Source organism: Emys orbicularis, chromosome 7, assembly GCF_028017835.1.
Source record: "Emys orbicularis isolate rEmyOrb1 chromosome 7, rEmyOrb1.hap1, whole genome shotgun sequence".
Taxonomy (NCBI): domain Eukaryota; kingdom Metazoa; phylum Chordata; order Testudines; family Emydidae; genus Emys; species Emys orbicularis.
The window spans coordinates 73687028-73713808 of record NC_088689.1 but is presented as its reverse complement, the minus strand read 5'-3'; the positions used below and the strand labels follow the sequence as shown (position 1 = coordinate 73713808).

At 43.8% G+C, this 26781-nt stretch overlaps 1 protein-coding gene across 1 annotated transcript in view; it reads right to left on the bottom strand.

Annotated features, from left to right (window-relative positions):
• Positions 1–26552, bottom strand: part of GBF1 (golgi brefeldin A resistant guanine nucleotide exchange factor 1) — a 186173-nt gene extending 159621 nt beyond the window's left edge. The window contains exons 1-3 of the mRNA XM_065407097.1: positions 26496–26552; positions 20889–20994; positions 19408–19474 (exon numbers count right to left, since the gene is read on the bottom strand). Coding sequence (XP_065263169.1) covers positions 19408–19474; positions 20889–20994; positions 26496–26503 — 181 coding nt within the window. The 5' untranslated portion in view covers positions 26504–26552. The remainder of the gene's footprint in view (positions 1–19407; positions 19475–20888; positions 20995–26495) is intronic.
• Positions 26553–26781: the final 229 nt, after the last annotated feature.

Sequence of the window (26781 nt, the reverse complement as noted above, 5' to 3'; positions counted from 1 at the left end):
AGCTGCCTAGCTGCCCCTCTGAGTAGGAGCTGGAGGGGGACATGCCGCTGCTTCTGGGAGCTGCTTGAGGAAAACGCTGCCCGGAGCCTGCACCCCAGACCCCCTCCTGTACCTGCCCTGACCCCCCTCCCGCCCTCCGAACCCCTTGGTCCCAGCCCAGAGCACCCTCCTGCACCCCAAAGCCCTCATCCCCAGCCCCATCCCAGAGCCCACACCCCCAGTCAGACTTCCCTCCCCGCACCATACCCCCTGACCCAGCTCGGAACCCCCTCCCATACCCTAAACTCCTCATTTTTGGCTCTACCCCAGAGTCCACCCCCCCAGCTGGAGCCCTCATCCCCTCCTGCACCCCAACCTCCAATTTCGTGAGCATTCATGGCCCGCCACACAACTTCCATACCTAGATGTGGCCCTCGGGCCAAAAAGTTTGCCCACCCCTGCATTAAGACTTCAAAGAACTGTTCCACCTCTCTTCAGCCTCCTGTCCTTAGTTTTTAAAGCATGCTTATTCACAAGCTCTGCCCAAGGCTTTGCCCCATGTGGCTCCACTCCTAAGTGGGGCCTCCAGGCACTGAACAATTTTTTTTAATTTGTATTTTTTTTAAATTACAGAAGACTTTGGGATTTCTATCTATCTATGGACCTTATTGGCAGGGGGAAACCACCTTGAGATCTTATTGGGAGCTGAAGATCCAAGAGTAGTCTTTTCACTCCCCTGAGCACTGTAGCTGTGCCATCCTAAATCCCAGAGTAGATGCAGCTAGGTCAATGGAAGAATGCTTCTGTCAATTTAGCTACTATCATTCAGGGAGGTGGTGTTCCTACAGCAATGAAAAAAACCCTTATGTCACTGTAGGCTGCGTCTACATATGGGATTATGCCAGCATAGCTATGGTGCTGCAATTATGCCATTGTAGTCCCCATAGTGCAGATATGGTCCAAGTGATGCAAGAGGAAAGGAGGAAGGTGGAAGAAAGAGAGCAAGAAGAAAAGTTGCAGGGGAAGAGTGAAAGGTTTTTTATTTCTAAAAACTTTCTTCCTTTAGCTCCCTCCTCCCCTCCCCTGGAATCAGCAGACAGGCAGTTTCAACCTTTCCAGGGTTTATTTAACAGGCTTAACTGAGAGTTTTTACAGCTCACAATTAAGCTTTTTAAATAAAAAGTAAAAGTTGAAATCAGCTGTGGGTAAATAATATTAAAACTCATGGTCAGACCAATTTTATTATTCAAGATGGAGTTAAAAATCATTGCAACCTTCTCTTAATAGCACATTTGAATAAGAGGCCTTCCCTGGCTATCTGATTTCAAGTGGGGGACAGTGCAAGGAAGAGGGCACCTCTTAGCTGTCCTCGATGACAAAGGATACCCTTCGCTTTAAACAAAAATTATTTCTGGATCACAGACCTAATATTTTTAAATTGTAAGTTATTCACATCATGAGTGTGCAATCACGAAACAGCCTACAGAAATGTATGCTAAAAAATTACTCCCCTTTACTTAAAGCCTTCTATGCTACTAATTTTTCAGATGTTGTTCTTTTTAGGTTTGGCCCATAATAGCATCCTATGCACATCTATGATTTGTGTATCCCTGGAAGAGGTATCATATGTGGGAAGACTGGAAACCAACAAATGAGGGAAGAAACCAGTATCTTGTGGGGGACATTGAAAGATGTTTGCATAAGAAATGCTGACTGGTGCAAAGTAGAGTCAAGTGAAAAGTGGTGCAAATTATAATTTAATAGTCTACAGATGCTCAAATTCAGACATCTAACAGATCTGAACAGCTGGTATTGTCACCTGTTGTTCCTTTGGAGTGGGAGCTAGTATGTGACCTTCCAGTGTGGTTCACGTGCACCAGTGCCCATGTACAACAAATACAAGGATGGGCTGTGAAACTCCATATAACTGAGAAGTGCCACAAAAAAACCAAATTGTAAAACTGGGGACAGCTTAGTGAAAAATGTCACTTGGAGATTTCTAATGGGTTATTAGTAACATACTAATAGTACTTAAAATCGTGATTTCAGTTGACTGCGCCTTTAATACAACAGTAACAATGGTCAGTTTCTAATCTATCACTACAATAAATATTCCAGAGAATTTTATAGTGGTTTCTCTCCATTATTTCACTTTAGTTTTCTGTTCCCTGAGAACCACAAGTTAATAGTGTCTAATGATCTACTCCAATCTGAACTAGATTGTTAGAATGTTTTATTAAAATATTATTCATTAATTTTCACAAGATTATATATGCTGTTTTCACCACAGAGTTAACTTATCCTGAGTTAGCCTAATTCAAGCGAGGGCAGTCACACTGCAAATTAACACTGGAGTTGCACAGAGTGATTGTTTTAGCAGCTGACATGTTGTGTTAACTTGAGATGTGGCCTATACCCTCCTGACTGGCCAGTCAACTTGAAATTTGAAAGCTGCACCACCTTAAGTTAAGGGTTTGTATGTGGACAAGACTCTAGTTAGGAGTAATACTTGAGTTACAACTAGAGTTAACTCTGCAGTGAAGATGAGACCTTTGAGAAATTTTATACACACATTTGTTTAAACTTGTATTTAAGGGCAGGTCTACACTTAAAACACAGCAGTCGCGCGGCTGTACCGCTGTAGTACTTCAGTGAAAACGTCACTATGCCGATGGGAGAGCTTCTCTAATCAGCGTAGTTAATCCACCTCCGCGAGAGGCAGTAGCTGTGCTGACATGAAAAGCCCTTCTGTCGACACAGCGCTGTCTACAACAGGGGTTAGGCTGGTATAACTGCGTCACGTTCAGGGGTGTGGATTTTTCACACTCCCGAATGAAGTAGTTATACCAATGTATGTTTGCAGTGTAGACCTGGCCTAAGACAGATAAGCTTTATTTCATTAACACAGGTTAAAGAAAAAGAAAGAAGAGTCACAGGTTATCTTGGGAAGTAAACACTGGTTACTAAAAACTGATTATGAGTGTAAGGAAGCCATAATAGCTACCTTATTTATAGCTCTAGGGCAGGAGTGGGCAAACTACGGCCCGGGGGCCGCATCCAGCCCTTCAGACATTTTAATCTGGCCCTTGAGCTCCCACCAGGGAGCAAGGTCCAGGGCTTGCCCTTCTCCGCTGCTCCAGCAGAGGAGCAGGGTCAGGGGCTTGCCCCACTCTGCACGTGCTGTGGCGCCACGCAGCTCCCAGAAGCAGCAGCATGTCCACCTCTCAGCTCCTACATGTAGGGGCAGCCAGGGGGCTCCTCACGCTGCCCCTGCCCCAAGCGCCACCGCTGCAGCTCCCATTGGCCTGGAACCGTGGCCAATGGGAGCTGCAGGGGCGGCGCCTGTGGACGGGGCGGCACGCAGAGCTGCCTGGCTGCCCCTCTGCATAGGAGCTGGAGGGGGACATGCCGCTGCTTCCGGGAGCTGCTTGAGGGAAGCGCTGCCCAGAGCCTGCACCCCTGACCTGCTCCTGTGCCCCAACCCCCTGCCCCAGCCCTGATCCCCCTCCTGCCCTCTGAACCACTCGGTCCCAGCCCAGAGCACCCTCCTGCACCCCCAACCCCTCATCTCCAGCCCTACCCCAGAGCCTGCACCACCAGCTGGAGCCCTCACCCCCTCCCATACCCCAACCCCCAATTTTGTGAGCATTCATGGCCCGCCATACAATTTCCGTATCCAGATGTGGCCCTCAGGCCAAAAAGTTTGCCCACCCCTGCTCTAGGGAAAAGCCTGAGAGAACACAAATGCTGGAAATTCTCATGGTTTTCTGCTTCCTTTTAATGAACACAGATGCAACTGATGCTAGGTTGATTTTGCCTAAGTACAGCAATTTGGGTGCTCAGCAACTACCTTCAAATTCAAGCAGTTTTACCAAACAAGGCTCTTGAATTTTATCCCAGGACACAGCTGCTTGAAAGAAGACCTTTAATACATCACAATGAGAGTCAAGACTATATTCTGGTACTCTTTTGGACTGACACTTTCACCTCTCAGTTTTCATAATATCCTTCCTGAAGGCCCCGATTATGCACTGAGACCAGCACAAGCCGATCCCTGCACAGTGTAGAGACCAAGGCTTGGGCTATATTTAAGTTTTGCTGACAATGCTGTGTCAGTTCAAAGTGAGGGGGAGGGGAAATCATCCCCCTAACTGACACAGCTGTGATAGCAAAAGCCCTAGTGTAGACAGTTAAATTGACTCCTCCCCCCCCCCCCAAAAAAAGCCCTCATTTTACCAGTAGAGCTTATTCTGATCAGTGCACTGGTATAACCTATACTGGCAAAAAATCTCTGCTGCTATAAGCTGCATTTCTATTGGGGGGGAGTTGCTAGTATAGTTCTATTGGCATAGCTGTATTGGCAAACCCTTTTAAGTGTAGACAAGCCCCCTCCCCTCCTACCCCCTGTGACTTTAATGGGATCCTGCTTAAACCACAAGAGGTCTGTTAACATGGAACCAATTGAAGAGTGGGGGCCAAGTTGTTTTCCAAAGATCAAGGTTTAAAGCAGGGGATTCCTTTATTTTTTTCCTTCCATCCTTTCCTGAAGGCCGTAGAAAAGCAGTAACAGACTGTCCTTGTGATATGTTGTTTTTTTGACACCATGGAAAGGACTAAGTTGTCATAAATTGAGCATTAAAATGTCTCTGAAGCATCCCTCAGGAGAAGTTAAACTAAGAGGGAGAACTAATTCAAAAGGAAGCCTTCTGAACTGGCAGCAAGAGGGAATACATAAAGGAATGGCCAATAAACTTGCTTTTTGTATTAATGTTCTCTTCCCTCTCCCAAGTTTGCAAGTATCTCTTTGAATTAATAAAACGATAGCTGTGCCTTTTAATTTGTTCCTCTCCACTGTTTCCAACATCCTCTGAGACACTAAAAGGCAACATATATTTCCCTGACGAGATGTTCCTTTTCCATTTAGCAAACATTGATATTTCTTCCCCTGTGTTCCTAGTGGAGCAGAAGCCAACAAGGTAGGATTTTGCTTACCCCTCCATTTGTGTACCAGCATCAATGACTGGGTCAACAGGAGTATGCCTAGCTCAGGGAACAGTGGTGTTCAGTAAGCTGACTCTTCTGCCTCACAATAAGCAATTACTTTTTCCTGAACAAAAAAAAATTGCTTTTGGGGGGTAATTTCTCAGTGTTAGGATGAGACACTCTTAAAATAGACAGATATTTACATTCCAGAAGACACTGCCTGCTCATCAAACTATTTTAATGTTGGTAAATGCCTGAACAAATGTGTTTAAGAATGTCCCTTAAAAACGACAATGTCACTGGAATAGGTGTCAGGAACATGGTTTCCAATTTGCACCAGTAATCTGACCATTTTAGAATTTAAGCAGGAATTTAATGTATGAGCAATTAGTCCATTCAGCTAGGGCAAAGCATTTTTAAAGAGTGGATGAGGTGGGGAGGAGTGCAGGAGAGAAAACTTTCAAAATATTTACTAGACCTGAGTCATCATATTTGCTCCTCAGAGCAGGAAATCCCAGCTATTTTGTGTAAGACTTAAACATTAGAAGAAATACAGACTACCCTTGAATGAGTAATGTGAAAACATCAGATTGGCGTGGACGATCAGCCAGCGATGTCTCCTCCTATGGTGCCACAGCAGCCAGTTCAGTTCTTATACACAGAGTTGAATAATCATAGCCCAATATAAACTGTCTAATCTGGCCCTGAAGAATTTCCAAACTCCTAAGTGCAGTTAATGAAGCGTCTTATGTAAACAGCTCTTGCATGATCTTACTGCAGTCAGCTACGGAACACCTCCACCACTCCCTTCTGTTCTAGTACAAAAGCTCCTCCCAATTTCATATCCAGACCTAGTGGACTCCAAACCTTGAACAGGCCATGATAAGGATGTAATCAGAGCTCAGTAAAGCAGGCAACCACACCCCTGGACTCCACAGCTACTACTCTGGCCATTCCCCAACTGTGTATTAAGAACTTCACTTTGTAAACATAAGGTATTTTGTTAAAATATTAGCCACTTACGTTCTTTAAGTAACTACTAAACCTGAATCAAAGCAAGACAGAATCTAGTTTTACAACTCCAGACAGGCCTCCCCTTGCTATGTGTCTCATAAATTAAGGTCACTTTCCTACAAGCTACTAGGAGTTCTAGAAAAGCCATTTTAATGACAAACTCCAAATAGATGAAGTTTAAATGGATCAAAGATAAGCAGTGTTTTGATGTTTGCTGTGACATTTAAGATTGTGCAGTGTCTTATTTGTTACACATTGAGAAGAGTTTCTGATCATGCGAGTGTTCCTACAGCTGCACTGAGCAAACTGGGCACATGGTTTCTGAAAGGTTGCACTGTTTTGTAACTATATCCTAGCAACGCTGACACTATGGTCTAGTAGTGCAACCACAGGATGGGGAGCCTGGACCTCCCAAGCACTAATTTATATTCTGACAAATTCTATGATGACTTTAGGCTGAAGAGAGGTTTGAAGTGAGGGGGACTTGCCCCTCCACCAGAAATTAATGTTCCAAATGCTTAGGCATTCATGTTGGCCAACTGAACGTCTGATGCAGCTCACTTTTATAAAATACTGATTTAGATAATATCCATTTTCTAAAGTAACTGCTACAACTATTTGATAAAACTCAAAAAGTAGATAAAAGGCACTTCCTGAAATACATGTTATTCTACTTGATTGTATAATGAAATTTATTTACCTACTGACCCACTGATATTTACATATGTCTCTAACTCAAGTATAAATGTTCCTTATTCCATTAACATATCGCATTCCCAGTGCATTCCCCAAAGTCACACTTGCTTCTCTTTGGTACCTGTGACACCAGGGTTCCACATTTTGATGCACTCCCATGCATCTATACTACCACTCTGCATTCCCCACTCACACTCTTCCACTGAGCAATCCACACTCCTATCACACTGCACTACATCAGTCCTCACCCTTACAAGCCACGTTAAAATAATGCATGAGGTATGCCCCAAACCTGCCATTCTGCACATCACTTGGAGTCATTGCAAAGGAGGTCATTGATTGGAGATATAGGTTACCCCTTCATGGGCCTGGAGGAGAACTTAGCCTGAGGAGGGCCTGTACTCTCTGGGAATTAATGAAATTCTCCTTGAGCACAGAAAAAGGGTCTCTAGTTGCCCTGCAATTCTCAGGACATCACACAGCACTTGGGCAGCAGAGACACAAGATATAATCACCTTAGAGAGAATAATTTGTGTAAACCAGCTTTACATTGGCTAACCAACAGCTCCACATCCATCTTTTTTAAGTAACTAACTGGCTGTTGATGGGATTTATCAATTCACTACACCCAGTTAACCTTCTGATCACTTGCCCCCCCCACAACTTGCTGGCTCTGGTCTTACTCGTTTGTCAGTTTATCACACACCATCTCTGCATTTTCTTCCACACTGCCCTTCAACCAGAGTGCTCTTCCTTAACTGACCCATTAGGCTACTACCTTCTTCCTTCAAATCCCTCCTCCAAACCCACCTCTGCTGGAACACCTATTAGCAATCTGCCAATGATGGTCAGGTTGAGGGGTTAACCACTTGCTTTTTTAAGTGTGTATAAAAACTGCATAATTTGATTGTTTCCTTCTGCTTCCACCCTTTGTATGTCACTTTGCTTGGACTATAAGCTCTGTGGAGCAGTGACTGTCTTCATAGGTGTTCTGTACAACACTTAGCACAAATAGGGGCAGAGTCCTGAACCAGGACTTCTTGCCAGTACAGTAATATACTACATAATAATTATGTCCTATTCTGCTAATGCAGATATGCACTAGCAGAAAATCCTCCCCTTTGTTACCTGATTGAATGTGAGAGGAAACAACACTTCTTTGTTACTGAAGTTTAATCCTCAATGTGCAAAATTTTAATGTCCAGCAAGAAGGGGGGAGGAGGGAACAATAGGGGAAGATTTATGTATTCCATGAACCCCTACTGAATTCAGGACAATTTCATGAACACTTCTATTTCCAGAGGATTTTTAGTACCATACAAATATCTTTGGAATCTGCAATCACCCACAGTCCCTTTTATCCCAAGACTCCAGTGACCAAGACAAAGACAACATGGTCACAAAGCCCTGGAACAAACCCCCCCCCCATGGATGACTTACGAGGAATCTTGACTTCAGCATCGCATCTGGCCCAGCCTTTCCACCAAATCAAACCGCAATTTATTGCCCTCTAATGTACAGTTCATTAGGCCATTTCCTTTATGGCCCCACTTCACAAAGAAGCAGTAACTGAAGAAAATAAAAGAGTGCTCAACAAGTGGGAAAGTAATTGCTCAACAAGCGTGGAACAAGAGAGGGTCAGTTGCGAGCTGTGCACATGTGGCAGCTCTTCAGAGCCCAGTCTTGAAGTGGTAACAGAGGGCTGGTGTTACAGAACACCATACTGTGGGAAGTCTACCAAGGAACAGCCAGGAGTGCTTGTCCATCTAACTCCTAAGGGTCCCGCAGGACTAGAGGGCAGGAAACAATTCCTTCCAACAGCACTGCCTCCTCCCACTACCTGCCAGGCATTAGCCATTAGATAGGAAGGCAAACGACTGCAGTGTTAATCCACCCCCATCACGCTTTAATTACATCCCAAAAACTATATTAAAAGAATGGTAAGATTACAAAGTAAAGAATACAAAAAGCAGGAAGTGCCAGTATTAAAGGTTGCCTGTGCATATGCATTCTTTAATTACAGTCTTTAATTACAATCTCATACTATTTTTTCCATAAGAATTCAGGATGGACGATGCTCATTGAATGAGCAGCTAATTCAATGTCTGCTTATCCTCATTATTTAATGTGGTCCATGCCTGATTTACCACACACCATCCAAATCCTGCACTGACAGAATTGATTTCTTCATGGGCTCTTCTATGTGCTTCACAAACATGAAGGAATTTCTCTTCACAACACTCTTGTGAGGTAGGGAGGTATTATGCCCATTTTAAAAATGGAGAACTAACACCGTGATTAAAGTCAAAACTGTCAAGTGTCCACTAGTTATGGGCACCCAGCTCGGACGTCTACAGTCATTTTTTCCAGAGTATTTTTATAGCTCTTTGTATGTTTCAAATAGAGCTCTCATTGATCTCAGCTGGAACAGAGTGAGTGCTCAGTACTTTTGCAAACCAGCCCCCAGGTGTCTCATGTTGAACACTCAGAAAGTGAGGAACACACAATTAGTGGCCCCTATGAAAATTTTTGTTTGTGATTTGCCCAGCATCACATAGGAACTCTCTGGCAGAGGCAGGGATAGGATCCAGTTCTCCAAAGTGATATTCAAATGCCTTAACCAAGAGACCATTGTCTCTCCCTGGAACCCGCTGTCCCATTCACTACATACCTTCCAAGTTCTAAAACAAACCATTAAGGAGGTCATACAAGCAGCTTCTTTCATTATACAACACTGATTTGCTTCCTGAGCTACCTCTGCCCTACGTACTGAATAAGGTAGGGGTCCTGTGGGGGAAAAAAACAGCATATGATCAAATAATTAGAGTATATCATAATGCATATGCACAAGGGGACCAAATTAAAGTTGCATTGTCAACCTTAATTCTGGCACACTCAAACCTGATTTGTAACAATGCACCAGACAGAACATTTACATTTATGTAAATAGTTACTAGCACAAGGATTAATATCCACCCATTGTATACACAAGCTGCAATTCATCCTAGAAATGCTGCTGTTGGTGTGATGAAACAGAACAATATTACAAGTTCTGTAAGGAACTGTTAGGAGAGAATCAGCATTCCCCTTTCTCGCCCATATTTCAATTTCACACCCATTCAGAAACAGTTGACTCATCCCCTTATTTCTTGTTTTGTGGAACAGAGACTAGCTGGCCCAAGCTTTAGTTTGAACAGGTCAGAGAAGAGTATCCACAGGCCTACAGCTCTTCAACAAGAGCAAAGACAAAATACCAGATGCCTTGCCTACCCTTTATTCTCCTTATTACATACATATGGAATAATCTATGAAATGTAGGTGCAAAATGAGTAATGTTCCATGTATCCACTGAATATCCAATATTGGGGAAAGAGAAGACAGTGTGTGTGAGGAGGCCACCAGTATGAAGCATCCCCAGCTCAGGCTTCTGTGTAATGTATGAGGGGTAGATTCACCTTAGACAATCCAGCAGGGAAAGATATTTTAGGTACAAGAAGAATTTTTAACTCCTATTTACTGAAATTTCTATGGCACGTTAACTCTGGTTTGGGCATTTCTGATTCATCTTTCCTAAAGTCCCTGATTTGGTTCCTGTATGTTACATTGTGGCTGTTCAGAAGTTAGCGGAGATGAGGCCAGAATGGAACGAAAATGAGGAGGGATTTTAAGGGAAGAGATAGAAGGAAGAATGAGGCAAGAAGAGAGGAAAGGGACAACGATAGCCCCATTAAGGCTAACCCCCCAGCCTAATTATTTGCATTTCTTTTCTGGCTTTTACATTTAAGAAGGTTCATGGAACATCACTATCCTCACCACATGAACCAAAGATTCATAACTTTAAGGGATGGGTTAGATGACTTAATAGGTCTCCGTCTGCAAAGGACCAGTTCCATGTCTATTCTCAAATACAGTACTTCCAGTTTAACATTAAACGACTTAAACAAAGTGCTTTCTTCTATCCCTACTCTTGGGAAAACACAAATACATCTAAATACATCCCACCATTAGGAAGTCCTCACTTGCTCAGATTCATCTCATTACTCCCAGTTACATTGACTGGTGTATACCATCCTTGGTGTAGACAGTTACTTTGAAGAGTACAAGTCTCACGCCTCTCCTTAACTCAGCTGCAGCACTAATGTTGCACTAATGTTGCAGATGTTTGTATAAATACAAGAAATTGTCCTAGATCACTGTTTAGTTGAGACCTGTCATCAAGAAAGGAAGTCCATTAACCTCCTGCAGAATCTCAGAACTTAAGTAGTAAATAGAATGAATTATCACTTATAACTGCAGACTGAAACCAAACCACCAAGAGATGGCAAGATACCATCAGAGGCAATTCGTATCATCTAACTTTCAAACTTTTAAAGGGATTTTTCTTGCCAATGTCAACCACTTCCAACTGTGCCATAGCTAACTGGCAATGCTCTGTTTAGCAACACTCCAACTGCACTGAGAATCAAAATAACCTATGTCACAAATCCATATACTCATTTTTGCTGTCGTAAATTACTGGATCTTAAATGCTGAATCAACACTAAGGTTTCAGAAAATGTTTTTGAAATTAATTCCAAACCAAGACAGAATTTCTGCACTGTTATTGCATGTGGCTCTTTGACCCTTTGTCTCCCTCAAGCATACATTTGGACTTCCACTTAAGGTAGAACAAGTAGTAATGGACTTAATCTGCCGCAAGGGGTATTCGGATTAGATATTAGGAAAAGCTTTCTAACTATAAAGGTAGTTAAGTCTGGAATAGGCTTCCAAGGGAGGTCATGGAGTCCCCATCATTGGAAGCTTTCAAAAACAAGTTGGACACACACCTGTCAAGGATGGTCTAGGTCAGGGGTTTTCAACCTTTTTCTTTCTGAGGCCCCCACAACATGCTATGAAAACTCCATGGCTCAACTGTGCCACAACAACTGGGCCAGCATTAGGAGGTAGCAAGCAGAGCAATTGCCTGGGGCCCCATGCCACTAGGGCCTCCACGAAGCTAAGTTCAGCTTCAGCCCCAGGTGGCAGGGCTCAGGGCCCCCGACTTCAGCCCCATGTGGTGGGGCTTCAGCTTTCTGCCCTGGGCCCCAGTGAGTCTAACACTGGCCCTGCTTGGTGGACCCCCCTGAAACCTGCTCGTGGCCCCCCAGGAGGCTCCCAGACTCCTGGTTGAAAACTACTGGTCTAGGGTCACTTGGTCCTGGTTCACTTGGTCCTATCAAATCCAGCCACCTATGCTGTGATGACTTCTTGAGGTCTTGTGCAGCCCTAAATTTCTATGATTCTATGAAAAGTTGAGACATGAGAAAGTGAGGTGTGAATCCAATTTCAGTACCAGCAAACTGATGGCTACCACAAGTGTATTAAATTAGCAGGCTGGGCAAAGGTTCTCTTATGGTTACAACTGTTTGACCTTTAGCCAGCTCTTAACTGCACCCAACTAACCCCCTCAGGATGGAGATTTTTCAACAGCTTCTTGTCTGAAATAAGCCATGGAGTGATTCCTCTGACCCTGATATACACACATTCATTTAAGATGTCATGAGTGTGCATGAAGTCAGAGTGCTTCTAATGGCTCACTTTGCAGCTTCTATTGAAATGCTCTAACTCAGAACTCCTGGGCCTAGAGGATGAAGGGACTCAAACCTCCCAAGCATGGCACTCATGGCCCCCTACTCCAACAGGCACCTTCTTACAGCTGTGTTTATCCAGTATAAGCCTTATTTAAATAGAGTTGATGCACACAATTTCCACAGACACCTGCTTCTCCCACTACACCACTGACATGCACAAGATTCTTCTGTGCAGGAGAGTTCAGGACAGGAATTGGCTGCCTACAAGGCACTGTACACAGCATTAAGCAGCAACTCATTCATTAAAATCCTAGCTTGCTCTGATTATGGGAATTGAGTGAGGAAAGCACTAGTGGGTGACAAGCAGTTTTCCTTATGGGTTGTTGCTGATAAGCACAGGTTGCTACAAGCCAGCACCTTTAGAATAGAGTACCATTCATAACTTATTCCAAAAGGAGGAGACATACAGCAGTAGCTCCAGCTATGAGCTCTGCTCAAGCTTCACAACTATCAGCAGCGTCCCATGACTTCAACAGCCACAAAAGTTGCAAGGATAAACATTTTTATGCACAAACCACAGCAACTATAGCATTAATGTATTGAGTTTACCGTCAGCCTGAAATCATCATTCTTAACTGTGTTAACTGCTCCATTCCAAGGTAAAACCCCATTGAGTTGAAGTTTTCCCAGTGTAGACTGAAGTTGTCTTTGATTTCAAATAAAAGCTTCCACCAGTTCAATTGAACCCACATTAGAACTGGCGGAAGCTCCAATGTAGCCAAGGCTCTGGCACTTGGACATACTGCTACTGGCATTTAAGTTCAACTTACTGAAAAGCAGGTCTGAGTTTAAGTTGTGGTAAAAATAGGCTCCAGTCTCAAAAGCTCTGTCTATACTATGGCTCCAACCTGTTTTGCTACTGTGGACTAAACCTAGATGTCACTGTTTATGTGTAGGCGGTTCAGGACAGAGAATCATAGAAATGTAGGACTGGATGGGGACCTCAACAGATCATATAGGCCAGTATACTGCACTGAGACAGGACTAAGTATTATCTAGACCATTCCAAATAGGTATTTGTCTAGCCTGTTCTTAAAAAAACCTTCTACAACTGAGATTCCACCTAGGTAATTTGTACCAGTGCTTATATACTCTTACAGTTAGGAAGTTTTTCCCTAATGTCTAACCTAAATCTCCCTTGCTGCAATTTAAGCCCTTTGCTTCTTGTCCTGTCCTCAGTGGATAAGGAGAACAATTTATCACCCTCTTTATAACAAGCTTTTATGTACTTGACAACTGTTGTCCCCCCTCAGTAGGGTTGCCAGGCATCCAGTTTTCGATCGGAACGCCTGGCAGCTCCAGTGAGCACCACTCACCGGGCCGTTAAAAGTCCAGTTGGCGGCGCATCGGGGCTAAGACAGGCTCCCTGCCTGCCCTGGCTCCACACAGCTCCCCGGAAGCAGCCAACATGTCCCTGCAACCCCAAAGCACAGGGGCGGCCAGGGAGGCTCCACGCGCAGCACCCGCCCCAAGTGCCAGCCAATGGGAGCAGTGGGGGTAATGCCTGTGGGCGAGGGCAGCATATGGAGCCCCCTGGCCACTCAAGCGCTTACAGGCCACAGGGACATACCAGCCGCTTGTGGGAGCTGCCTGATGTAAGTGCTGCCTGGAGCCCACACTTCCTCCTGCACACCAACCTCCTGCCCCAGCCCTGAGTCCCCTCCTGGAGCATGCACCCCGCACTCCCTCCTGCACCCCAATCCCCTGCCACAGCCCTGAGCCCCCTCCCGCACCCAAACTCCCTCCCAGAGCCCACACCCCCAGCCCAGAGACCTCTCCTGCACCTAAAACCCCTCATCTCTGACTTCACACCAGAGCCCTCACCCTCTCCCCCACACCTCAACCCACTGCCTCCTACACCCCAAACCTCTCATCCCCAGGCCCACCCCAGAGCCTGCACCCCCAGCCAGAGGCCTCACTCCCTCCCACATCCCAACCCCCTGCCCCAGCCCAGTCAAAATGAGCAAGTGAGCAAGGGGGGGGGGGAGAGCGAGCGACAGAGGGAGGGGAATGGAGTGAGTGGGCGATGGGGCCTCAGAGAAGGGGTGGGGCCTTGGGGAAAAGCCGGGGCGGGGCAAGAGTGTTCGGTTTTCTGCAATCAGAAAGTTGGCAACCCTACTCTTCAGTCTTCTCTTCTCCAGACTAAACAAACCCAATTTTTTTTTCAGTCTTTCTTCATAGGTCATGTTTTCTAGACATTTCATCATTTTTGTTGCTCTTCTCTGGACTTTCTAAAATTTGTCCACATCTTTCCAAAATGTGGTACCCAGAACTGGACACAATACTCCACGTGAGGTCTTATCAGTGCTGTGTAGAGTGGAAGAACTACACCTCTACCTCTATATAACGCTGTCCTCAGGAGCCAAAAAAATCTTACCACGTTATAGGTGAAACGGCGTTATATCGAACTTGCTTTGATCCGCCAGAGTGTGCAGCTCCCCCCACCCCCAGAGCACTGCTTTACCATGTTATATCAGAATTCATGTTATATCGGGGTAGAGGTGTACTTCTTGTGTCTTGCTTACAACACACCTGCTAATACAAAAAAAAAAAAAAAGCAATCATTCTGGGATGTAACAAGGTTACATTGTTGACTCATATTTAGTTTGTGATCCGCTATAACTGTTAGATCCTTTTCTGGAGTACTCCTTCCTAGGCAGTCATTTCCCATTTTGTATTTGTGCAACTGATTATTCCTTCTTAAGTGTAGCACTTTGCATTTGTCCTGATTGAATTTCATCCTTTTTCTCTCAGACCATTTCTCCAGTTTGTCAAGATCATTTTGAATTTTAATCCTGTCCTCCAAAGCCCTTGCAACCCCTCCCAGCTTGGTATCCTCCGCAAACTTTATAAGTGTACTCTCTATGCCATTATCCGAATAATTTTTGAAGATATTGAATAGAACCGGAACCAGGACAGATCCCTGTGGAACCCCAACCATCATACCCTTCCAGCTCTATTGGAAACCACTGGTAACTGCTCTCCGAGTATGGTTTTCCAACCAGTTGTGCACCCACCTTATATTAGTTTCATCAAGGCTCTGTCTCTAGTTTGTTTATGAGAAGGTCATGAAGCCATTCATGTTTGTAGTGCCTAGCAAAACAAGACTCCCAGCCAGACTATGACTTACATGAGCAAAACGATTTAATTGATTATTTTAGTAGAAATGTTCAGCTAATAAGCTTATCGCAGATTGCCTCCCAAACTTCCCCATGGGCCAAAAGCCCCAAATGCCCCCTACCCACTGCCAAGACCTCCTGTGTACCTAATATTTTTGTTGCAACTGTGCATCAATACAAAAATCTGCATAACACTGAACAGCAAAAATGATGATTGAAAAGGTGAGAACATAAAGTAAGCTAAACAGAAGAACAGCCATACTGGGTCAGACCAAAGGTCCATCCAGCCCAGTATCCTGTCTTCGGACAGTGGCTAATGCCAGGTGCCCCAGAGGGAATGAACAGAACAGGTAATCATGAAGAGATCCATTCTCTGTCGCTCATTCCCAGCTTCTGGAAAACAGAGGTTAGGGACACCATCCAAGAGAACGCACTGGGTCTACTGTAGTAACTGTATTATTCATTTTCAAATTATTAAAAAACATCTTTAAAAATTTAAATTCTGAGGCAGCTTCAGTTTAAGTTTCAGCACCAAATTACTGCAGAATCCAGGCTCATGTTACAAAGTTTAGGTCCAAGGAGTACAAGAGGCCTTTGCTATGGAAGTTGCATGAACTTTAGAAATTTAACAAATCCCATGCTCTACATCACTAATATTTCCCAATGAACAAGAGTCTCTTCTACAGACACTACCCTTAGGAGTCTGCTTGAACATGGTTCCACCTGAAACTCTGCTTATCTTGTGAATAGATGGGCTCCCACAAGTTAGTGGGGGCTTATAATTATTGTTGGTAATTCAGATTATGACTGTATTATGCAGTTTATTGAATCCTGAAGAGCAACCCTTTGAAGTGAAAATCTTGAGCTGCTGGAGGCAATGGGGTGCACCTCTACACCCCAGGCCAGGGTATTTAAGCATTACAGTCAGGACAGAGTTAAATACCCACCAGCTCAGAGGAGAACAAAAGGTACTCCACTGCAACTTGCCTAACATTTACATTGCCTCTCTCTGCTCATTAAACAGGTTTTGGTTAAATAATGAACAAACTGTATTACAGATTCCGATGAGAATTCCAAAATTATAAATCAACTGGTAAAGCCCAGAGGAGAACGAAGGGAGTGGGAGGGAGGGAAGGATAATATTGACTAATATAAAGGGCGCAGCTTGACAGTGGATATTCCTGCCACACCTGATCAAACATGCTCTGTGGGGGGAGGAAAGGGGGAGAGCAAGAAGGGAGATGGGACAAGGCAGTCTGAAATTTGCATCCGGAACAGATTAAAATGGATTCTTGGGGGACTGAGAAAATACATAATATATATTACTATAAATGCAAAACTGTACTAAAAGCTAACTCAAATGTCAAAGATTACAGCTTGAATAAATTTAAATAGAAAAGCCATGTGCTTCCATGAGTTAATGAAAGAGACATGAAAAGAAAGGCTGGATAAGAACTAAGCTCTGGCCTCACTGCCCAGAGAAGGTGCTGGGCTTAGCATAGTAGTGGACATCCTTCAGCAGACTCCACCAATACTACAAAGCACTGCTTGGATTCCATCGCATGCCTAAGGCTCAGTCAAACTGGGCAAAGCATCTGTCTCCTATTCTCAGGCATTAAAATCAGAGCAGTCACTGGTGCTGAAACTGCCTGTTTAGGAGAGCACCTTGTGATCAAAGTGAGATCACACTCTAATGTCATACACAAGCAGGCACTCTTGACACCACCATGGCAGAATGAACACAGGCCATTTTTGCATAATCCCTCAGGAGCTCACAGGAAGCTTCTGGGTTACTCAGTACATGGAACTCTCTCTTTACAATGAGCAATTAGTGGTTTGGATTGAATTCATTCGAGAGAAGTTATTGTGGACAGTGCCCAAATGTTCACCAAGCCCTGCCAGCTACTCATTGTGACTGTATGAAAATATCACGACTCTCCAGTTCAATTTCGTTATTGCTTGACACACCATTTCTGATAATGTCTGTTACTCTAATTACTGCCAGGAAAGGGCTTCAGGAGGCCCAACTCAGAGAGAATCACAGCCTCATTCAAGTGAGAGCCATTGCAGTGGTAACATATGAAATCACTTCTTACAACCAAGGAATGGAGCAGAACGTCCCTATCCTTTCAGGTGTTAGGCATAAAGGGATTCCAGGGAGTACTTGGCTCCAAAGCATTTAAACGGACTTGCTCAAGGACTTTGGGTTCTGACATGATGCCTCAGAACCAAAACATAGTCGAGAAATTTAACCGGGCAGAAACTACCTACCGAAAATTTCTGTACTACAAGCTAACAGATTTTTTTTTTTTTTTTTTTTTAAGACCAAGCAAGTTCTCCAGGCACAGAGCAGAAGCCCCTATGCCTGCAGCTAGTCATGAAAAAGGAAGGAATTATAGCTCTCCACTGACTCACTCCTATAACCTCTCTTCAGTGCCAGGAGGTGATGCTCCTGGAGTTTCAATGAACACTGCTTTCTTAGTGGGTTCCTAAACTCAGTGCCAAAAGAGTAGCGAGCAAAGCCCACCAGTGGGAATGTGCAGAGACCAACTCAAAATAAGCTTAACATTCTTGTGCCTGTAGACAGAGTTCAGTAGTGAAGCAGCCATTGCATAATATTGCAAAGTTTGTTTCTCTGTTATGTTCAGTCATGAGACAATAGAATCTGGTGAGATCTAACAGAATGCACACCTGACTTGTGAGTCTGAGAGGGAAAGGCTCATGCCAACACATGACTAGCTTAGAGTAATGCAACTGCCCTGACACTGTTAGTCAGAGAAGACATTCTGCTCCAGAAAAAATAAAGTTAGCAGGACTCACATTCCAGAGAGCTATTGGCCCATTAAAGTGTACCAATGACCCATTCTGGCTCAGAATCAGGTCCTATCAGACTGGTTTATATGTACCATATAAGAGTGACCTGTCCTCTCAAAGCTCAGGGAAATTAATCCACATAGGTTCACTTCCAGAAAGAAGGAAGAACAACAGTGAAATTCTAGCAATCATTGCAGGAACATCTATCACAGCTGCTGGCCTCCCTTCAGTGCAAGGCTAACCAGGGTTTCATCCCTGAACCCAGGAGATTTATGTTGAAATTGCAGTCTGTTTGCCATTAATTACAGGCAGCAGGTGACCAAACCTGCAGTCCTAAGAGATGGGAGGCGGAAGAAATCAAACAATGGGAGGCTCCTTTCCAAGCAAAATTTTCCTGTCACTCATGACTACGTACAGGAACAAAACACACTGCTAGTGAAGGCAGGGGGCTGGACTCGATGACCTTTCGGGGTCCCTTCTAGTTCTATGAGATGGGTATATCTCCATATATTACTTATCACAGCTTGGACAGAAAGACTACATATGTTTATGTACTGATCTCATATAATACTAGAAACATACTGGATTATAGAGACAGATCAGAGTGAACAGAGAGGCATGGGTACAATAGCTACAGATTGCACAGAAATATATTTGAAGCGTCCCTCACATGTACTGTATAAACCCAACACAATATATAAAAAACAAATGGTCAGAGGGTAAACTGTTTGTCTAAAGCTCAGAGCATCTGGTCATGAAATAAACTTCAAGGGGTCAGAGATTCATTAGCCAGTGCTACAGAAAAAGTTATAAAAGCAATACCATGCCTCAGAACAAGCAGGTATGCTAGACACCAACATTTCTCAGGTGGATGAAAGTCTAACAACACAGGCAAGATGTTTGAGTAACTGGTATAAGCACATAAATGGCATGAGATTAGTCATAAGCATGTGTACACATTCCCAGTAAAAAGGCATTTCCCCTATTTATGGACTGATTTACTATTTTCTATAAAGGGTGTACGTGTTAGTGCTTTTCCATTACTAAATATCTGATCCTTGGGTAAAAAGTGACAGTCATAAGATGCTATATTTGTGCCCAGGTACAGACATACCATATTTACACATGTTCTATTGTATATTCATACCTGCACAGTGCACATGTGCACTTACCGGTTATGTTATTTAGCACTTCTTTCAATAAACCAAAGCTGTGCAGCAGGGGATCCCGTTCTTCATCCTACAGGTTACACAAACAAAGGAAGTACTTAATGAGACAGATAGATACCTAAATCACACAGTAAAAAAGGTATGCAGGGTCCACAAAGATATCATCTCCTTTTAGTTTTCCTTCAGGACAAACCGTATTGAGAGATTTTCCAAAGAGGGGAAGATAGGTAGGTTGGTTTCATTAGTTTCAATCTCCCTATTCCATCAAGATCAGGGGAAAGTATTCAATTTTCCTTTACAATTTTCCACTGCTGTATAGCTTGGGGGTCAAGAGCAGAATGCCCTCTCAAGACTCAGCACTCTGTTTTCGCTTTACTGTCGAAAGAAAGAATTCTGATTTTCTTTCCACTACTCAATAACGTTCAGGGTAGATATATGCCACATTAACACCCATAGCAAATCCTTATGAACCAATTTAATCCTCAGAGTGATTTATAATGGGAACACACCAACAATACTTGGCACTACAACAGTAACTTGAAAAAAGAGCCACTGTAAGAAAGTTACCAGAGTAGCTACTTCCTACAGCCATAATTTAGTATATCTATTTTTATGAGCACAGGCAGCGGTTCCTCCAAGCTGCATGCACATACAGCCACAACTCCTACTGGAAGACACCAAGCGCTAATGAAGGAATGCTTCTAAGAAGGCAAAAAGACCTGCCGTTTGAAATTAAAGACATTTATGCTAGATTAGAACCATCTGTGTTTCATGTGCCATTTTACAGTGCATCACAGATATAGTACAACACATACACATTACACTGCTAAACTGAAATGCTGGCTGAGAACATCATGTGAACCAAAAATCTCACATTAGTGATCTTTTAACAAATCAGGTTTTGGAATATTATTTCAGTCAATGGCATAGCTAGCAGTCACAAAACAGACATAAAAAGATAAAGTGACAATGTACCACACAAAGGGTGAAAAATGCCCCATTTTTATTAACTTACTCTATGTCCCAAATTTACATTTCTTGGCTCTTGTGGTTTTAAACTGTCAGCCACGGCAGGACACAAAAGGCATGTAAAAATATGCTAAAATGAAACAGGCAGTATTTTCAAACACTCCCTATGACACCAGGAGAGATTCCTACAAGGGTCTGAATAAAATGTTAAAGTGAGTGTGAGGATGTATAATCATATCCCCAACTCAGTCACTTTTCCAACCCATGGGGCAATAGATTTCCAGCTTCATCTCTCGGTGCTCACCAGTACAACATACATGCTTACAAGCACATACAGTTAGAAGGTCAAAGCTGTCTAAAGTAGCAAACCATAGCAAATTATTATTCCTGTGTAACCTAGAAAACTACTGTAGGGTGCTTTAGTTTGAGGAGACAGGAAATTTGATTTTATTAAAATTTACAGTTTCTAGGTTCTTCATAACACAAACAGATCTCACCAACCCAAGCAAACTTACCAAATGCGTGTGAGTATTCCATCGAGCATTGCGTTTTATGGCACCCACCACTGTATTGATTTCACCTTGGACAATGTAAATATTCTTATCCACCATCCTGACAGTCCTAACAAATAAAGAGAATCCAGGTTAATGCCTAGTTGTTCAAAATAAAGCGCACTGAATCACCCAATGCCTTGGGCAGGAAATCAATCTGGTCCGCAGGTCTGTAAGGGACACGGTAGGGATGCAATTGACAAACGAGAAATATTTGTAGAGTGTAGGTTAGTTACAGGAGAGTTCCCAATAGAACCATTTGGGTATATTCCCAGTTTTCCACGTGCAGACCAATACAGTTATTCTACTATGAGAAAGACACCACACTTTTCCATATAAGCAGCATTCAAAGCAGCTAGCTAGATACATCAGGGGATAAGTGCAGTAATAAACAACTGCACTTGAGCTACCTGTCTCACTTATTTCCCAGTAACCACAAGAATTCCTGTTATTTATGAGTATAAGTTTACCCATGGTATAATGTCATGCACATCTACGGTGCTATGTAAACATTGCAGCCCTATATAGTACAGGAAACCAGCCTTAGACTTCTTATTTGTGCCCTTTATATAGGCTACTGCTATTTGATTTGCCTGGGATAGCAGCTCCTTGGGATGCTAAACTTCTAACACAAATGTCTTTAATCTTTAAATGTTGCTTTCACATGCACCTTAGGAGGAGGAAGAACACAAGCATGAAAAGCATGAAGTCAAGTTCAGGACAACATCAAGGAAGAAGTAAGGTTTACAGAATTGGACAGACCAAAGGGAGGGAAAATGGGAGCAGATAAAAGCAGAGATGTAGTCCAAGACAGCCGGACGTCATGCAGGGCCTTGAATGTAGGGGCGAGAAGCCTGAATTTGATGTACTGAGATAGAAAGCCAATGAAGGGATTTGCACAGGGAGGGGTGAAAGAATGGTATGACTGGAAAAGCAGCAACATTTTTGATGGACTGTGAGGTACACAGAAGTGAAGAGGCATGGATAAAAGAAGACAATATTACAGTAATTAATGCTAGATATGACCCAGGCATGGACAAAGATAGAGAAACGGGGGGTGGTAAGTAACACACAGACTGATTAAGGTTATGACACATAAGCAACAGGACTGATCAGGAGACCAGAGTGACAGGACACCATGCCTGCAAACCCAGATGAGTAGGAAGTGGAAGGCTAGCCAAGGAATGAGGATGTATAGAGGGACTGGAAGCAAAGATGAGAGGTTTAATTTTTAATCAACTGAGTTTGAGACATCAGCAGAACAATTACAGAATTCATCAAATGCAGATACTTAAAAAAAAAAAAAATATCAGAGGATCTGACACTCTCTTATGACCCTGATAAGGAAGTTTTTTGCAGAATTTTGTTTGTAGAACTTTGAACAGGCAGGGTGATTAACAACCATTGGAACAAACTACCAAGGAAAATGGCGGATTCCCCAATGCAACACAGGATGCCTTTCTGGAAGATATGCTTCAAACAAGTTATTGGGCTCAATACAGAAGTAACTAGATGAAATTATATGGCCTATGTAATGCAGGAGGTCAGACTAGATGACCTACTGGCCCCTTCTGGCTTTAAAATCTATAAAAACTAGACACCTGTTAAATTTCAGCTACTTTTAAGGAACTGAGCTTCTTGAAGCAAAAGCTCATCCCTCCCAAATACATATTCCTTTCTGGTGAAGGGTCTGTCTTCCTGAATCTAGCTCTACTCAGAATCACTGCAGCTTTATTCAGATCTTTAGAGACAGCAGTGAAGCTATAACAAAAGTCATAACACTACCACTGCTAATATGCAGGAACATTATGAGTGGCAGCAAAAGTAAACATTGGAGTTATTCCCATGTGAATAGGACTTGAAAAGAGAGGAAAGGAGGAAGAAGTATTGAATCCCCCCAATAGTCAGTAGGCTGGGCAGTGTGGAGGGAGGAAGAAGAAAGTCCCTTACATGGTCCTCTTTACTGCAATAACCAAGTGTCTTCAAGATGGACACCATATGAAATAGTGCCCTATTCAGAGTACAAGGACATCCTTGAAAAGAAGAAGTCTTCTTCCCCACCCCACAGCAGATAAAGTGCTTCCCACCAGATGCTGTCCTGGACCTTATACAGGGGAGTCGCATCTTACGCAGGGGTTAGGTTCTGAAGTCAGCGCGTAAGGCAAAAATCGCGTATAGTCAAACACTCATTGAGAGGAATGGCGGGCGGAATCGCCCGCACTACAGGTACAGTATTTAAATTGTTATTTTTCTCTCTTTTTTTGTTTTGCCGAGCACGTATAGTTAAAATCGTGTAAGTTAAATGCGCCTATGATGCGACTCCACTGTAGGTGCCTATCTTATTTTGTATCAACCTCTAGCTAATAGGTCTAAATCCTGTGGCTAGAATCAGTCTGAAATGTTTACAAGTTTCAGTTAGTATGTTCTTGTCTGCCAAATCATTCTGCTGATGAGAGCCTTCAGCAGTGCTCTCTAGCAGCCAAATGATCATCAATTGAAGAACCTGTGTGTGATCTTACATCATCAATTCCACATTCAAAAATGCTTCAAATGTGTGCCATCAAAGGCATATGCTACTATCTCACACCCAGATGGAACCCTTGGTTACTCAATAGTCAAGTACATATGTACATCTCTTGGGTACAGACATCAAGAGTCAGGTGTACTATTTTGGGAAACCACTTCAAGTCCTTTTGGGAAGCTAGTGCCTTGGGAAATACGACCAAGAGATAACACCATCCTCTGGTTAAGCTGTTAGATTTCCATCAAGTCACCTCTTTCCATCACCTTTTTTGACCCTTACTGAATACCAGTTACCTGCAGACCCAATGCCAATGAAACCACCACAATGGACAGCAATCACAGAAATGGATCCAATCCACTTCTACAATTGGGAAAGGTGATTTAGTTCAAAACCAGGCTGCTGTTGAGCCAGATGTGCAATGTTCATAACAAGCCAGTAGATCACCTATTTTGTGAATTAACTGGGTATTTGAAAGTTCATAAAATTAAACATTTCAAACTTACAGGACATATGGTGCATAAGTTAATTTATTAATTTTTCACTGATACAAATGATAAATGTATACAGTATGCCTGATTTTTCTTTGTTTGATAGAACTGCATATCATCTTTGTCACCAAATCTCTCAGCCTTTTTAAACCTGTACAGCTTTTTGAACATTGGATGAAGGATTGAAGTCACATTCGGCAGCAGAAAAATGACTTTGGTGGCAGAAAAATGGTTCACATAACCAGTCATTCATAAGATTGTTCATAAAATTGGGGTTCTACTGTAATTTGAAAATTTCTGAGCAGGATGCAGTCAAGTGCCACTGCAGATAAACTGCTATTAAGGAATAAGATTAGGGAACATTCTTCAGTCCACAAATCACATCAACAGTTCCTGCCTACTGCACAGCTAGCTAGGCTACCTAAAAACCAAGTCAATACAGTGATATAGCCTGCACTTGCCTGTAAATCTTCATATAGAAAGTTGATTTAGAAGTCTAATTCACTTGAGCTTTTTACATACAGTATAATAACTGGGAGCTGCAAGAGCTGAAACAGTTGAAGAAACTCCTCTTAAGGCTAATTCTCTGGACAAAAATCACAGAATCATAGATATGTAGGGCTGGAAGGGACCTCAAGAAGTCATCAAGTCCAGCCCCCTGAACTGAGGCAGGTCCAAGTAAACCTAGACCATCCCTGTTGGACTGATAGGGATTCCATAACCTTCCTTAGGAGCCTATTACAGCATTAAACCACTCTTTTAGTTAGAAAGCTTTTCCTAATATCTAAAAAATAACACAGAAGAGTACTTTTATTAACCCAAGAGGTTTGGTTCTTATTTCACCATACTGTGCTATGGTCTGGTGACACAGAACACACATTGGGGGAGGGATAGCTCAGTGGTTTGAGCATTGGCCTGATAAACCCAGGGTTCTGAGTTCAATCCTTGAGGGGGCCACTTAGGGATCTGGGGCAAAAGCAGTACTTGGTCCTGCTAGTGAAGGCAGGGGGCTGGACTTGATGACCTTTCAAGGTCCATTCTAGGAGATGGGATATCTCCATTTATTTATTTATTGTGGCATTTATACTCGATGAGACAGTTTAGGGTGCTCTCAAAAGTAGTTGTAACATACTACTTGGTATAAATACAACAGCACTGAGCTAGCATATGGGAACCAAGAAGTGAAACGGAATACCCTCTTTTAACTATCAAAACTGAGTGAAAAATAAAAATTAAACAGCATAAATAGTAGGGTGAATGCTTTTTCTCTACTTACTTACGACTGATTAAACTGTCTTAGCTTTTACAGTTCAAAAAGTCTTGTGTTGATAGTGGCCTTATTAAATGGACAGTGTCTTTGATCCTTTCTCCTCCAGCAATTAAAAAGGTTATCTATATGTTGTGTAAACTAGTCTTCACTTTCACTTTTTTTAAATTACCTATACTCAGTGAATTATTCATAACTGCTCACTTCACGAAAGTCCCCTCCAACTCTTTCCAGCCTAAATAATCCTAGAGTTTAGAATTTTGTCATGTGTATATACCACCATTCTGCTGATTGACCATACTGCTCTTAGCTCAACCTTTTTAATCTGTGCTCCACCTAAATTAGGGGGAGGTGACTAGAACTAGACTGTCCTCCAGCTAGGAGTGGGCCACATTATCGTATTTTATTCTCTCCCCACTGAACAATTCCAATCAGCTTTCTTAGAAGTGCTGCTACAACATGGGCAGACATTATCACGCACCTGACCAGTGACTCCAGGTCTGTCCCCTCCAGGGGATCCCATATGCAGAGAACCAATCAGTGTACAGGGCTGGTTTATATTACTTTGGCCAGAGTTTGAGTAATCTGTGTTTACCTTTGAATGAATTTAATCCAAGGCAAAACTGACCCTAACCCCACAGTTATTTCTTGACACATTCAGAGGAAAAGCACTTGGCAGATACATATGTCTCTGTCTCCTTGTAGCCAGGGAGGTTCACACAAGAGAAAGATGAAGCCGGGGGGGGGGGGGAGGAGGAGGAGGAAATCAGGCCTAAAATGGGATAAATATCACGGCAGGAAATTGTGGCAACATGTTCCCATCCCCAACCCCCCATCGGCTGGGGCTGGGCCAGGATACACCACCACCACATACACACACAGGGTTGGGCCGAGCTCCTCTCCGCCAGCACCCTGCCCAGGACACACCGTCACCCACCCACCCCCCATGGCTGGGCCGAACCCCACTCCACCAGCACCCTGTGCAGGACACACCGCCACCCACCCACCCCCCATGGCTGGGCCCGACACCCCGCCCCCTGCCCAGCGTACACCCAAAACCGGGGCCCTCGCAGCTCACCCCGCCGCCACCGACCTAGGGCCCAACCCGCCGCCTCGCCCCCGGGAGCTCCCAGCTCCGTCCCCGGCACGTCCGCACACCGCTGCTCACCGGGACAGCCCACAGCCTGCCCCCGCCCGCGCTGTCGGGGCTCCCCCGGCCCCGACTCCCCACCCGCGGGATCTCCGCGCCGCGTCAATATCGCGATAGGGGCTCGCCACCCGTCACTACTGACCCCCGCATCCAAAATGGCGGCGCCTGTTGCTAGCGGACCGGCGGCTGCTTCACATATCGGGCCGGCGCGCGGCGCTGCGGGGGAGACGACCGCGGAGCAGCGATTCCGGCCGGCCGAGGGCTGCGCGCGGGGCCGAGACAGAGCAAAGGCCAGTGGGGGGCAAGCAAGAGGAACCGGCTGCGCTCTGCTCTCACTGACGTGGAAACGCACTCAATCTAACCCGCTGCCTGGTTACTGCGCCGACGACCAAGCTCGTTGGCCAACCAGAACGTTAACCTGGCGTGGC